This window comes from Nerophis lumbriciformis, linkage group LG18, assembly GCF_033978685.3.
Source record: "Nerophis lumbriciformis linkage group LG18, RoL_Nlum_v2.1, whole genome shotgun sequence".
Classification (NCBI taxonomy): domain Eukaryota; kingdom Metazoa; phylum Chordata; class Actinopteri; order Syngnathiformes; family Syngnathidae; genus Nerophis; species Nerophis lumbriciformis.
Window position 1 is genome coordinate 33,947,501 of NC_084565.2, and position 15,000 is coordinate 33,962,500.

At 39.3% G+C, this 15,000-nt stretch overlaps 1 protein-coding gene across 1 annotated transcript in view; it reads right to left on the reverse strand.

Annotated features, from left to right (window-relative positions):
* Positions 1 to 15,000, reverse strand: part of LOC133617483 (laminin subunit alpha-3-like) — a 62,963-nt gene that overhangs the window by 13,453 nt on the left and 34,510 nt on the right. The window contains exons 20-26 of the mRNA XM_072915053.1: positions 9,683 to 9,810; positions 9,457 to 9,607; positions 9,286 to 9,390; positions 9,085 to 9,218; positions 6,816 to 6,933; positions 2,536 to 2,664; positions 2,324 to 2,457 (exon numbers count right to left, since the gene is read on the reverse strand). Of these exons, the coding sequence (XP_072771154.1) occupies positions 2,324 to 2,457; positions 2,536 to 2,664; positions 6,816 to 6,933; positions 9,085 to 9,218; positions 9,286 to 9,390; positions 9,457 to 9,607; positions 9,683 to 9,810 (899 nt within the window). The remainder of the gene's footprint in view (positions 1 to 2,323; positions 2,458 to 2,535; positions 2,665 to 6,815; positions 6,934 to 9,084; positions 9,219 to 9,285; positions 9,391 to 9,456; positions 9,608 to 9,682; positions 9,811 to 15,000) is intronic.

Consider the following 15,000-nt stretch of genomic DNA (forward strand, 5'->3'; position numbering starts at 1 on the left):
TTATACATGTAAACAAGCTACGGTGAGTTCAAGGACCGGCAAAATTAGTAGGACAAAACGGCGCTCGCCAAATACTCGAATCAGTGAAGCATGTTTAATATAAACAGTGTGCTTTGTAACAATTAGGGAGGTTTGTGTCATGTTTGTCCTCCTACAGAAACCATATTAAAACAAAAATATATTTTTTCCCCTCATCTTTTTCCATTTTTCATAAATTATTTGAAAAAGCTCCAGAGAGCCACTAGGGCGGCGCTAAAGAGCCGCATGCGGCTCTAGAGCCGCGGGTTGCCGACCCCTGCCCTAGGGAGGTCTTTGTCACACGTCCCACAGGGAGGAAACCCCGCGGCAGGCCAAGGACCAGATGGGGGGATTACATCTCCTCTCTGGCCTGGGAACGCTTCGGGATTCCCAAGGAGGAAGTTGCTAATGTTGCTCTGGAGAGGGAAGTTTGGGGGGTCTCTGCTGGAGCTGTTGAAGATGGATGGATGGCAAGTTTCACTGCAAAAAGGTGCTTTTGGTAGCCATCCACAAGCTTCTGGTTGAATTTTTGACCACTCCTCTTGACAAAATTGGTGCAGTTCAGCTAAATGTGTTGGTTTTCTTACATGGACTTGTTTCTTCAGCATTGTCCACACGTTTAAGTCAGGACTTTGGGAAGGCCATTCTAAAACCTTAATTCTAGCCTGATTTAGCCATTCCTTTACCACTTTTGATGTGTGTTTGGGGTCATTGTCCTGTTGGAACACCCAACTGCGCCGAAGACCCTGATGATTTTAGGTTGTCCTGAAGAATTTGGAGGTAATCCTCCTTTTTCATTAAAGCACCAATTCCATTGGCAGCAAAACAGGCCCAGAGAAACAAAAATGGAGCTGTTTGGCCACAATACCCAGCAAGGTGGTTAGAGTGTCCGCCCTGAGATCTTGTGAGTTCAAACCCCGGCCGAGTCATACCAAAGACTATAAAAAATGGGACCCATTACCTCCCTGCTTGGCACTCAGCATCAAGGGTTGGAATTGGGGGTTAAATAACCAAAAATGATTCCTCGGGCGTGGCCACCGCTGCTGCCCACTGCTCCCCTCACCTCCCAGGGGGTGATCAAGGGTGATGGGTCAAATGCAAATAATAATTTCGCCACACCTAGTGTGTGTGTGTAACTTTTGAACTTAATATGTTTGGAGAAGAAAAGGTGAGTGTTATGATCCGCTGCCCGGATCATAGTTTGTTTATGTTTTCTAGTCACATGTGTTTTCAGGACCTTGAGTTTTTGTTTGTTTCAGTTGCCATGACGGCAAATTGCTTACACCTGCCTCTGGTTAGTGTCCGGGACGCGCACCTGTTGCCCGGGCGCTAATCAGAGGGCTATTTAGTCTTTGCCCTGGCCTCACTCGGTCTGGCTTCCTACTTTGTTCCCATACAACTGATAACGACTACTTTGATTCCCGCTAGCTTTTCACGCTATGACATTTTTGCCTGCTAGCTCCCACGCTAGTCCTTTTGTTTTTGCCTTTTGTGCTACGTGCATGTCTTTTTGTTTATTCATCGTATGATTTATATTTTAAATAAATCATATTCCTACCTGCAAGCTGTGTCCGAAGCCGTCTGCATCCTTGGGAGAACAACCACGCACCACGATGCGACCCCGTCGTTACAGTGAGGGCTTTAATCCCAGGAACACAATTCCTACCGTCAAGCATGGTGGTGGTAGTATTATGCTCTGGGCCTGTTTTGCTGCCAATGAAAAGGGAGAATTACCTCCAAATTCTTTAGGACAACCTAAAATCATCAGCCCGGAGGTTGGGTCTTGGGCGCAGTTGGGTGTTCCAACAGGACAATGACCCCAAACACACGTCAAAAGTGGTAAAGGAATGGCTAAATCAGGCTAGAATTAAAGTTTTGGAATGGCCTTCCCAAAGTCCTGACTTAAACGTGTGGACAATGCTGAAGAAACAAGTCCATGTGAGAAAACCAACACATTTAGCTGAATTGCACCAATTTTTTCAAGAGGAGTGGTCAAAAATTGAACCAGAAGCTTGTGGATGGCTACCAAAAGCGCCTTATTGCAGTGAAACTTGCAAAGGGACATGTAAGCAAATATTAACATTGCTGTTTGTATACTTTTGACCCAGCACATTTGCTCACATTTTCATAATAAATTCATAAAAAACCAAACTTCATGAATGTTTTTTGTGACCAACAAATTTGTGCTCCAATCACTCTATCACAAAAAATAAGAGTTGTAGAAATGATTGGAAACTCAAGACAGCCATGACATTATGTTCTCTACAAGTGTATGTCAACTTTTGATCACGACTGTAAGTACTACCTTGTTGGTGACCTGGCAGCAGTCAGGTAGTGCCACCTTCCATCGTTGTACCTCTCAGACGACACCAGGCTATAATTAGCACTTTTAAATACCAGGTAGCCGTCAGACAGGGAAAGGTGCCCCGAGGCAGGGCTCTGCAGAACACCGGGGAATGGAATCATCCTCCGACAGGACTCATTGGAGACTTTTTTTTTTTTTTTTTTTTTTTTAACCTGAGAGGGACTCCTGAGAATGACGCCGTGTTTGTGTTTGCTCCTGAAGCCCAGAGACACTCGCTGGTGGTCCCGCACAAACAGCCAGTCGGCAGATAGAGAGGAATGCAGCGTGGCTGTGCGAACACCCTTTATGACACCAAACACCTGGATTACTTTCATAAAAGTCTTAATATAGAAGACATGTATTACTTTCATAAAATACTTAACATACAAAAACCAGTGAAGTTGGCACGTTGTGTAAATGGTAAATAAAAACAGAATACAATGATTTGCAAATCTTTTTCAACTTATATTCAATTGAATAGACTGCAAGGACAAGATATTTAATGTTCCAACTGAGATACTACTTTTTTTTTTTTTTTACAAATAATCATTAACTGAGAATTTAATGGCAGCAACACATTGCAAAAAATTTGTCAGAGGGGCATTTTTACCACTGTGTTACATGGCCTTTCCTTTTAACAACACTCAGTAAACATTTGGGAACTGAGGAGACCGATTTTTTTAAACTTTTCAGGTGGAATTCTTTCCTATTCTTGCTTGATGTACAGCTTAAGTTGTTCAACAGTCCGGAGTCTCCGTTGTGATATTTTAGGCTTCATAATGCGCCACACATTTTCAATGGGAGACATGTCTGGACTACAGACAGGCCAGTCTGGTAGCCGCACTTTTTTACTACGAAGCCACGCTGATGTGATGTGGCTTGGCAATGTCTTGCTGAAATAAGCAGGGGCGTCCATGAAAAAGTAGTTGCTTGAATGGCACACATGTTGCTCCAAAACATTAATGGTGCCTTCACAGATGTGTAAGTTACCCATGCCTTGGGCACTAATACATCCCCATACCATCACAGATGCTGGTGCCTATAACAGTCCGGATGGTTCTTTTCCTCTTTGGTCCTGAGGACACGACGTCCACAGTTTTCCCCCAAAAAAATTGTAATGTGGACTCGTCAGACCACAGAACACTTTTCCACTTTGCATCAGTCCATCTTAGATGAGCTCGGGCCCAGCGAAGCCGGCGGCGTTTCTGGGTGTTGTTGATAAATGGCTTTCGCTTTGCATGGTAGAGTTTTAACTTGCACTTACAGATGTAGCGACCAACTGTAGTTACTGACAGTGGTTTTCTGAAGTGTTCCTGAGCCCATGTGGTGATATCCTTTACACACTGATGTCGCTTTTTAATGCAGTACCGCCTGAGGGATTGAAGGTCAAGGCCTTGCCGTTTACGTACAGTGATTTCTCCAGATTCTCTGAACCTTTTGATGATATTAGGGACCATAGATGATGAAATGCCTAAATTCCTTGCAGTAGCTCCTTCAGAAATGTTGTTCTTAAACTGTTCGACAATTTGTTCATGCGTTTGTTCACAAGGTGGTGACCCTCGCCCCGTCCTTGTTTGTGAATGACTGAGCATTTCATGTAAGCTGCTTTTATACCCAATCATGGCACCCACCTGTTCCCAATCAGGCTGTTCACCTGTGGGATGTTCAAATAAGTGTTTGACAAGCATTCCTCAACTTTCTCAGTCTTTTTTGCCACTTGTGCCAGCTTTTTTGAAACATGTTGCAGGCATCAAATTCCAAATGAGCTAATATTTGCACAAAAAAAAAACTAAGTTCGAACATTCACTATCTTGTCTGTGCAGTCTATTCAATTGAATATAAGTTGAAAAGGATTTGCAAATCATTGTATTCTGTTTTTATTTACCATTTACACAACGTGCCGACTTCACTGGTTTTGGGTTTTGTACATTTTAATATACAAGCAACATTTCTTAAGTGCTCCTGTACTATTTCTGCTGCCAAATGTGGCCTGCGCTGATATTTTAACATTTATTTTTTTGAAGTACCACAACTAAAAATGACTCCGATAAAGATGCTAAAGCTATTTTCCTAGTGTGCACTTTGCCCTCAGTCTCCTCTCAGATAAAGTGTGTCGCCTTACTGTAGGACAGTCGTTTTCGGACTTTTTCCACCAAGTACCACCATAATGGCCGACATTAAAATACGGTAGCGTAATGGGCCCAAGTATTCATTAAAAACAAGTACCGTATTTTTCGGACTATAAGTCGCAGTTTTTTTCATAGTTTGGAAAAATTATTAACTTATATATGTTTTTTTTCCTTTTTTATTATGCATTTTCGGCAGGTGTGACTTATACTCCGGTGCGACTTATACTCCGAAAAATACGGTATATTTAATATTATTGGTCGCTGTGACATTACACTCAGTTTGAACAGTAACAATGCAGCTTGGTTGTACAGTTTGCACTCCTACACAGTCTCCACTTTGCTGCACTTTGCCCTCAGTCTCCTGTCGGATACAAAATAGTTTCCTAATTAAGTTGTGCAATTAAATGAGGGACACCATTGTTCTCCGCCATTGTTACTTGTTAGCACATCTGGTTATGACTAAAGCATTCACTCTCTACTTAGTTGCACTTTGGCCTCAGTCTCCCGTCTGATAAAACCTGATAGTGGAATAAAATACAGTAGATCCTTGTTCTCCACCATTGTTTGTTTGTGTCATTTTAACTGAAGCGTTCAGTACAGCTTGGTTTTACAGCCCGCACTACTTCCGCCTCCACTTGGATGCACTTTGCCCTCCGTCTCCTGTAGGATAAGTACGGTCTCCAGTTAAATAGGACCATTGTTCTCAGCTATTGTTGTTGTTCAGCATGGCTGCTTATGACTGAAGCATTCAATGCAGCTTTGTTTTACAGTCTCCAATTTGCTGCACTTTGCCCTTAGTCTCCTGCGGGATAAAAATTGTCCATATTGCTAATGCTGTTGGGTTTTTTTCAGCACATCTCATTACGACTGAAGCGTTGAATGCTGTTATGTTTTACAGTCTCCACTTTTCTGCAGCACTCAGTTTATTTCTGCCCTCAGATTCCTCTTGAATTAATTACTCTGCTGCTGTGCCTCAGCTCTGGACACTGGGGCGTACTACTCCACAGTCTACACTTTCTTGCTACTACCCTCTTTCTCTTGGATAAAATGTGTTCTCACCATGGGTTAGAAGTAAATACAGGAGACCATGCTCCCCTGTTGTTAGTTTGTTAGTTTTCTGCGTCACGACTGTTGTGAAATAAACAGACTGACTTCAAGTTCAACAAAGTGTACCTATGTAGCGGAAATCTCCAAATATGGCACCTCTGCTACTTTCAGATATCCTTTAGAAATAAACTACAAAACGTTTCCACTTTACACCAGTCCATCTTAGATGAGCTCGGGCCCAGCGAAGCCGGTGGCGTTTCTGGGTGTTGTTGATAAATGGCTGTGGCTTTGCATAGTAGAGTTTTAACTCGCACTTACAGATGTAGCGATCAACTGTAGTTACCTCTTGTACTTTCAGATATCCTTTAGAAATAAACTACAAAACGTTTCCACTTTGCACCAGTCCATTTTAGATGAGTTCGGGCCCAGCGAAGCCGGCGGCGTTTCTGGGTGTTGTTGATAAATGGCTTTCTCTTCGCATAGAAGAGTTTTAACTTGCACTTACAGATGTAGCGACAAACTGTAGTTACTGACAGTGGTTTTCTGAGGTGTTCCTGAGCCCATGTGATGATATCCTTTACACACTGATGTTGCTTTTGAGGTCGTGCAGTGATTTCTCCAGATTGTCTGAACCTTTTGATGATGGTGAAATCCCTAAATTCCTTGCAATAGCTCGTTGAGAAATGCTGTTCTTAAACTGTTTGACAATTTGCTCACGCATTTCTTCACAAAGTGGTGACCCTCTCACCCCATCCTTGTTTGTGAATGACTGAGCATTTCATGGAAGCTGCTTTTATACCCAATCATGGCACCAACCTGTTCCCAATTAGCCTGTTCACCTGTGGGATGTTCCAAATAAGTGTTTGACGAGCATTCCTCAACTTTCTCAGTCTTTTTTTGCCACTTGTGCCAGCTTTTTTGAAACATGTTGCAGGCATCAAATTCCAAATGAGCTAATATTTGCAAAAAATAACGTTTTTCAGTTAGAATGTTAAATATCTTGTCTTTGCAGTCTATTCAATTGAATATAGGTTGAAAAGGATTAGAAAATCATTGTATTCTGTTTTTATTTACCATTTACACAACGTGCCAACTTCACTGGTTTTGGGTTTTGTACATTTTAATATACAAGCAACATTTCTTTATATCAGTTGCATATCAGACTGTTACATTGTCCATTCACTGGCGTCGAATGGAATGCTCCTTAATGGTGTAAGTGGATGATGGCTGTAGCCCAACTTAGTGAAATGTGTGAAAACAATAGCAGCTTCTTTTACCAGCAGTGTGAAGGGACAGCCGTCACTCACGCCCATTGTTGTGGCGTATTCAACAGTCTGGCCGTCGGCGGTCACATGGTCCACGCATCCTCGCAGCGGCGGAGCTGTGATGTCATGTCTGAGGTTGAAGAGACATAATGGATATTTGGAAACTGTGTGTGGAAAAGACTGAAGTATTTCGATAGAGGGAGTCCAACATTCGAAGATAAAAAATTACAATTTAGGGGGATTAATCTAACCTCTGATTCATAAACGCATGTGTTTTAATATGTATGGCAATAAACTGGTTGGTAGCATGTCATATTAACCTGCTGGTAATGATGTGTGTGCCTCAACACTAGAGAATGATTCATTCATTCTATAGGAATTTTTAAAAGTAAAGTGAAACCTCGATTTATGAACGCCTCTATTTGCGACCTTTTCGGTTTACGAACCTTTACATCGCGCCAAACATGCCTCTGTGTGCTAGCAATGTCTCGGCGTACAAGCGCTTCAATCATTCAGCCTGTCTTAAAGATCACCTTGTGTGATCACAAATCCTTTAAATGTGTCCAAACTCTCACAGTGTCGCTGTATAAATTTGGCTTGTCAAGACTTTCCAAAACAAATAAAATTAGCTAACTTCAATGAACCCAGAAATACCTTTTAAAATAAGTATATTCTCACTAACGACAAGTGCACTTTTCTTGGTAGAAAAAAAAAAGAGACCTTTTTGCTCAATGTGATTTATTGTTCTTAATGGAAAGGCAACAAGGCAACCGCTTGTTACTCTCGGGGTCTCCTAGCCGCTCAGGCAAATCATATTGTCTAAAAATGCATTTTTCCATCGACAACATGACATCATCGCGCCAAGTGCGTGCTCTTTCAGTCAATTAGTGCGCATATACACAGCCCGGCCCCCGGCCAAAAATGTTTTCATTGTAGATTTGAAGAATTCATCTGAATGTGCATGAACTATTTCTGTTCAAAATTGTTAGAAATGTCACATGTTAAATGTTTAAATATTAACTGTCAGTTTACTGTACTGTGCCAACTGTACTACTATGAGTCCCTATTTTCTATTGTTTCATTGAAAATAAAACAGCAAAGTCCATCCTTTTTAATTATGAGACAAAATTGTGTCAAAGTCATGATTTTTTTTTTCATGCTTGAAATAAGAAATTATTACTTTAAAAAAGAAAGCAGTTTTATACTTGTGAGTGTTGATGACACAGCTTTGCAACAGTTGATATTCTAGTTTCAAGCTTGTTTTACTCAATATAGGTCATCAAATCTCAGCAACAAGCTGTAATATCTTACTGAGATCATTTAGGACCAAAACCCTTAAAACAAGTAAAACACTCTAACATAAAATCTGCTTAGTGCATACTTGCCAACCCTCCCGAATTTTCCGGAAGACTCCCGAAATTCAGCGCCTCTCCCGAAAACCTTCCGGGACAAATATTCTCCCAATTTTCAGCCTTAGCTGGAAGCCACGCCCCCTCCAGCTTCATGCAGACTTGAGTGAGGACAGCCTTTTTTCATGACGGGAGGACAACAGGGTGACAAGAACTAAATCATCCAGACTGGAGATAAATTGTATTATTATGTTTATCTTACCTAAAAATAAATATATTTATTAATTTAAAAAAAAAACTAAATACATTTTTACTATATTTTGCTAAAAACATCAAAATTAATTGTATTTGTATTTGTATTTTTTTGTGACGCCTTATTACATGCAGCCATAGAATTATACATTAAAATAAACATATTTGAAATAATTGATTTTAAAATATCATAATAATTCATTTAAAATGACCATATTTAATTATTAAAATAATTGCTTGTTCATCAACAACTTTAGCATTTTATTCATTACATTTTGAAACTATCAGAACCCAAGTTATGTTATATTCCTTAATATTTATTTATGCAAGTTTGAAGTATCAATTATCTAAACAGTTTGTTTGCATATTTTCAGGATGTAGATATATATATATGAAATACTTGATTTGGTGAATTCTAGCTTACAATATACTCCTCCCCTCTTAACCACGCCCCCAACCACGCCCAGCCCCACCCCCGACCACGCCCCCACCTCCCGAAATCGGAGGTCCCAAGGTTGGCAAGTATGGCTTAGTGAGAAGAATTATCTTATCAAGACAGAAAATAAGCAAATATCACCCTTATTTGAGATATTTAATCTTACTTAGATTTCAGTTGTTGCAGTGTAATACCGGTATACCGTACAACCCTAGTATATTGTGTTTGTGTGTGTAGCTTTTACCTCTTTCTGATGTGTTCGGGCACACCTCCGATATAAAAACTCCCATAAGGAGCGTGAACGTGATCTATTGAGATGTGCTTGTCTTCATAGCGGACTGTCAGCTTGTCCTCTGCGCTGATAGCAAAGTCTTTGCCCTAGAAGGAGACGGCGGCTCAATGTGACGGACAGAGAAGTTGCGGTTGTGTGCTGAGCTGGTCTTACAAACAGCGACACTCGCCGGTCACTCTGAACCCGGCGCAGTCGACCCGCTCGTCGACCTTGGAGCACCAGATAGCCTCGCTCCACAATTAAGCACCAAAACGACTCCTGGTGCGGGAGAAAGACAACATGAAGCATATGTGATCTGTCCTGAGAGAGCAGGATGCTCCTCACGTCGCCGCCCACGTAGAACAACAAGGCGTCGGTCTCCCGGCTGTTTGTGCGGAACTTGAACAGTCGCCTCCTCCTCTTGTGAGGTTCCTTCACCAAGGCCATGCGGTAGCCGCTTCCCTGGTAGTAATCAGACACCTCAGAGCGGGGCAACCTGGGCAAAGACAGGCGGGATTTCTTGTTAGTTTTCTTTTTTCAAACCCCCACAGTTGTCTTTGCAGGCACGTACGTTAGAGCGTGCAGGTCGGCCTCCATGTTGACGGCGAGCTTGTAGTTATAAAGGCTCAGTGGCTGGTCGTTGATGTAGGACAGTTTCATGTAGCCTCTGTACTTGGGGTGACGCACCTCCAGGGGGGGCTGCAAGAGTCAAATGGGTACAAACAGCTGTCGTTCAATATAATAGCTCTCAAAATCAATCCATTTTCTACCGCTTGTCCCTTTTTGGGGTCGCGGGGGGTGCTGGAGCCTATCTCAGCTGCATTCGGGCGGAAGGCGGGGTACACCCTGCACAAGTCGCCACCTCATCACAGGGTCAACACAGATAGACAGACAACATTCACACTCACATTCACACACTAGGGCAGTGGTTCTTAACCTTGGTTCGATCGAACCCTGGGGGTTCGGCAGAGGTCAAGACACACCCGACTCATTGTGTAAATAAAAACTTCGGATACGGCAACAGCAGAAGTCAGACTGATTTGCAGGTGTGTCATTTGTTGTGAGTTTATGCACTGTGTTGGTTTTGTTCTTTGAACAAGGTGATGTTCATGCACGGTTCATTTTGTGCACCAGTAATAAAACATGGTAACCATTTAGTATGGGGAACATATTCACCATTAATTAGTTGCTTATTAACATGCAAATTAGTAACATATTGGCTCTTAACTAGTCATTATTAAGTACTTATTGCCTTATTTGGCATGGCCTTCTTATAACCCTAACCCTCTAGCCCTAACCCTAACCAAATAACTCTAAATTAAGTCTTTGTTACTTAGAACAGTGTTTTTCAACCACTGTGCAATGTCAATATAAGGGTATTTTGTGTAGAATTTTGAGGGAAAATGTATTTATTCCATTTTGGAATAAGGCTGTAACATAAAATGTGGGAAAGTGAAACGCTGTGAATACTTTTTGGATGTATATTGCATATATTATGTATATTGCATTTCGATAGCAATTAGCGTCATAATAACGTTTTCAATGTCCAATATTGTAACCGTATCGGCATTCACTATACCAGTGTTTTTCAACCACTAGTGTGCCGTGAGATACAGTCTGGTGTGCCGTGGGAGATTATCTAAATTCACCTATTTGGGTTAAAAAAGCATGTTTTGCAAACCAGTAATTATAGTCTGCAAATGATGTGTTGTTGTTGAGTGTCGGTGCTGTCTAGAGCTCGGCAGAGTAACCGTGTATTACTCTTCCATATCAGTAGGTGGAAGCCGGTTGCTAATTGCTTTGTAGATGTCAGAAACAGCAGGAGGCAGTTTGAAGGTAAAAAGGTGTCTAATGCTTAAACCAAAAATAAACAAATAGGTAAGTGCCCCTAAGAAAAGGCATTGAAACTTAGGGAAGGCTATGCAGAACAAAACTAAAACTGAACTGGCTACAAAGTAAACAAAAACGGAATGCTGGACGACAGCAAAGACTTACTGCGGAGCAAAGACGGCGTCCACAATGCACATCCGAACATGACATGACAATCAACAATGTCCCCACAAAGAAGGATAAAAACAACTGAACTATTCTAGATTGCTAAAACAAAGCAGGTGCGGGAAATATCGCTCAAAGGAAGACATGAAACTTCTACAGGAAAATACCAAAAAAAAGAGGAAAAGCCACCAAAATAGGAGCGCAAGACAAGAAGTAAAACACTACACACAGGAAAACACCAAAAAACTCCAAATAAGTCACGGCATGATGTGACAGGTGGTGACAGTACACCTACTTTGAGACAAGAGCTATAGTGATGCATGCTTGGTTATGGTTTAAAGTCATATCCAACAATTGCGACAACGACTTTTTACTGTCAACTGAGTTTCGTTTTTTAGTGATTTCTGCTGGTGGTGTGCCTCCAGATTTTTTCAATGCAGAAAATGTGCCTTGGCTCAAAAAAGGTTGAAAAACACTGACTTAGAATATGTTCCCCTAGTGTCCAAAAAACTCTAAATTAAGTCTTTGTTACTTAGAATTTGTTCCTCTCGTGCAGTGGTTCTTAACCTTGTTGGAGGTACCGAACCCCAGCAGTTTCATATGCACATTCACCGAACCCTTCTTTAGTGAAAAATAAAATGGTTTTTTTTTTCAAATTCAAGACAAAGTTATGTTTTTGGTAACACTTTAGTATGGGGAACATATTCTAAGTAACAAAGACTTAATTTAGAGTTTTTTGGACACTAGAGGAACATATTCTAAGTAACAAAGACTTAATTTAGAGTTTTTTGGACACTAGGGGAACATATTCTTAGTAACAAAGATCTAATTTAGAGTTTTTTGGACACTAGGGGAAAATATTCTTAGTAACAAAGACTTAATTTAGAGTTTTTTGGACACTAAGGGAACATATTCTAAGTAACAAAGACTTAATTTAGAGTTATTTGGTTGGGGTTAGGGCCAGGGTTAGAGTGTTAGGGTTATAATAAGGCCATGCCGAAAATTTTTTGTTTTTTTTCAAATTAAAGACAAAGTTGTATGTTTTTGGTAACACTTTAGTATGGGGAACATATTCTAAGTAACAAAGACTTAATTTAGAGTTTTTTGGACGCTAGAGGAACATATTCTTAGTAACAAAGACTTAATTTAGAGTTTTTTGGACACTAGAGGAACATATTCTAAGTAACAAAGACTTAATTTAGAGTTTTTTGGACACTAGGGGAACATATTCTTAGTAACAAAGATCTAATTTAGAGTTTTTGGGACACTAAGGGAGCATATTCTAAGTAACAAAGACTTAATTTAGAGTTATTTGGTTAGGGTTAGGGCCAGGGTTAGAGGGTTAGGGTTATAATAAGGCCATGCCGGAAAAATGTTTTTTTTTTTTTCAAATTCAAGACAAAGTTATATGTTTTTGGTAACACTTTAGTATGGGGAACATATTCTAAGTAACAAAGACTTAATTTAGAGTTTTTTGGACACTAGAGGAAAATATTCTAAGTAACAAAGACTTAATTTAGAGTTTTTTGGACACTAAGGGAACATATTCTAAGTAACAAAGACTTAATTTAGAGTTATTTGGTTAGGGTTAGGGCCAGGGTTAGAGGGTTAGGGTTATAATAAGGCCATGCCGGAAAAATGTTTTTTTTTTTTCAAATTCAAGACAAAGTTATATGTTTTTGGTAACACTTTAGTATGGGGAACATATTCTAAGTAACAAAGACTTAATTTAGAGTTTTTTGGACACTAGAGGAAAATATTCTAAGTAACAAAGACTTAATTTAGAGTTTTTTGGACACTAGGGGAACATATTTTAAGTAACAAAGACTTAATTTAGAGTTTTTTGGACACTAAGGGAACATATTCTAAGTAACAAAGACTTAATTTAGAGTTATTTGGTTAGGGTTAGGGCCAGGGTTAGAGGGTTAGGGTTATAATAAGGCCATGCCGGAAAAATGTTTTTTTTTTTTTCAAATTCAAGACAAAGTTATATGTTTTTGGTAACACTTTAGTATGGGGAACATATTCTAAGTAACAAAGACTTAATTTAGAGTTTTTTGGACACTAGAGGAAAATATTCTAAGTAACAAAGACTTAATTTAGAGTTTTTTGGACACTAAGGGAACATATTCTAAGTAACAAAGACTTAATTTAGAGTTATTTGGTTAGGGTTAGGGCCAGGGTTAGAGGGTTAGGGTTATAATAAGGCCATGCCGGAAAAATGTTTTTTTTTTTTCAAATTCAAGACAAAGTTATATGTTTTTGGTAACACTTTAGTATGGAGAACATATTCTAAGTAACAAAGACTTAATTTAGAGTTTTTTGGACACTAGAGGAAAATATTCTAAGTAACAAAGACTTAATTTAGAGTTTTTTGGACACTAGGGGAACATATTTTAAGTAACAAAGACTTAATTTAGAGTTTTTTGGACACTAAGGGAACATATTCTAAGTAACAAAGACTTAATTTAGAGTTATTTGGTTAGGGTTAGGGCCAGGGTTAGAGGGTTAGGGTTATAATAAGGCCATTCCGGAAAAATGTTGTTTTTTTCAAATTCAAGACAAAGTTATATGTTTTTGGTAACACTTTAGTATGGGGAACATATTCTAAGTAACAAAGACTTAATTTAGAGTTTTTTGGACACTAGAGGAACATATTCTAACTAACAAAGACTTAATTTAGAGTTATTTGGTTAGGGTTAGGGCCAGGGTTAGAGGGTTAGGGTTATAATAAGGCCATGCCGAATAAGGAATTAATAAGTACTTAATAATGACTAGTTAAGAGCCAATATGTTACTAATTTGCATGTTAATAAGCAACTAATTAATGGTGAATATGTTCCCCATACTAAAGTGTTACCATGTTTTATTACTGGTGCACAAAATGAACCGTGCATGAACATCACCTTGTTCAAAGAACAAAACCAACACAGTGCATAAACTCACAACAAATTACACACCTGCAAATCAGTGTGACCTCTGCTGTTGCCGTATCCGAAGTTTTTATTAACACGATGAGTCGGGTGTGTCTTGACCTCCGCCGAACCCCTGAGCCCGACTCACCGAACCCCTTGGGTTCGATCGAACCCAGGTTAAGAACCACTGCTCTAGTGTCCAAAAAACTCTAAATTAAGTCTTTGTTACTTAGAATATGTTCCCCTAGTGTCCAAAAAACTCAAAATTAAGTCTTTGTTACTTAGAATATGTTCCCCATATTAAAGTGTTACCAAAAACATATAACTTTGTCTTGAATTTGAAAAATAACATTTTATTTTTCACTAAAGAAGGGTTCGGTGAATGCGCATATGAAACTGGTGGGGTTCGGTACCTCCAACAAGGTTAAGAACCGCTGCACTAGGGCCAATTTAGTGTTGCCAATCAACCTATCCCCAGGTGCATATCTCAAAATGAAGGCAGAATTTTTACACGGTGACATTACCTCTACAATATAGTACAATATACTCTTTAGTTCTATAATTTACTTACTCTCAAAAAGAGGACTTCATTTTTGTAAAATTAATGTAAATTAATGGAATATTACAGCTTTTTCTACTGAAATTACTTTTTTCTAAAGTAAATATTCTGATGTATCATAAAATATGACAAATTGTTCCTCATATTTCATAAATATTTTTATCATTTTTTTAATAGTTCTAAAAAACTAAGTATTATATTTGTCAAGACAAGATTTTTACAACTCCTGTATTGAATCGTGACTTCTACATTGTTAGTTACAATAAAATCTTTAGTACTCCCATTTACCTATTCTTTCCTGGTAAATTAATAAATGTATTGTTTAATGAATTAATATTGAACAATAATGGAATATTACAGCTTATTCTAGTAAAGTTCCATGTTTCAATGTAAATAATTTCGGTAACACTTTAGTATGGGG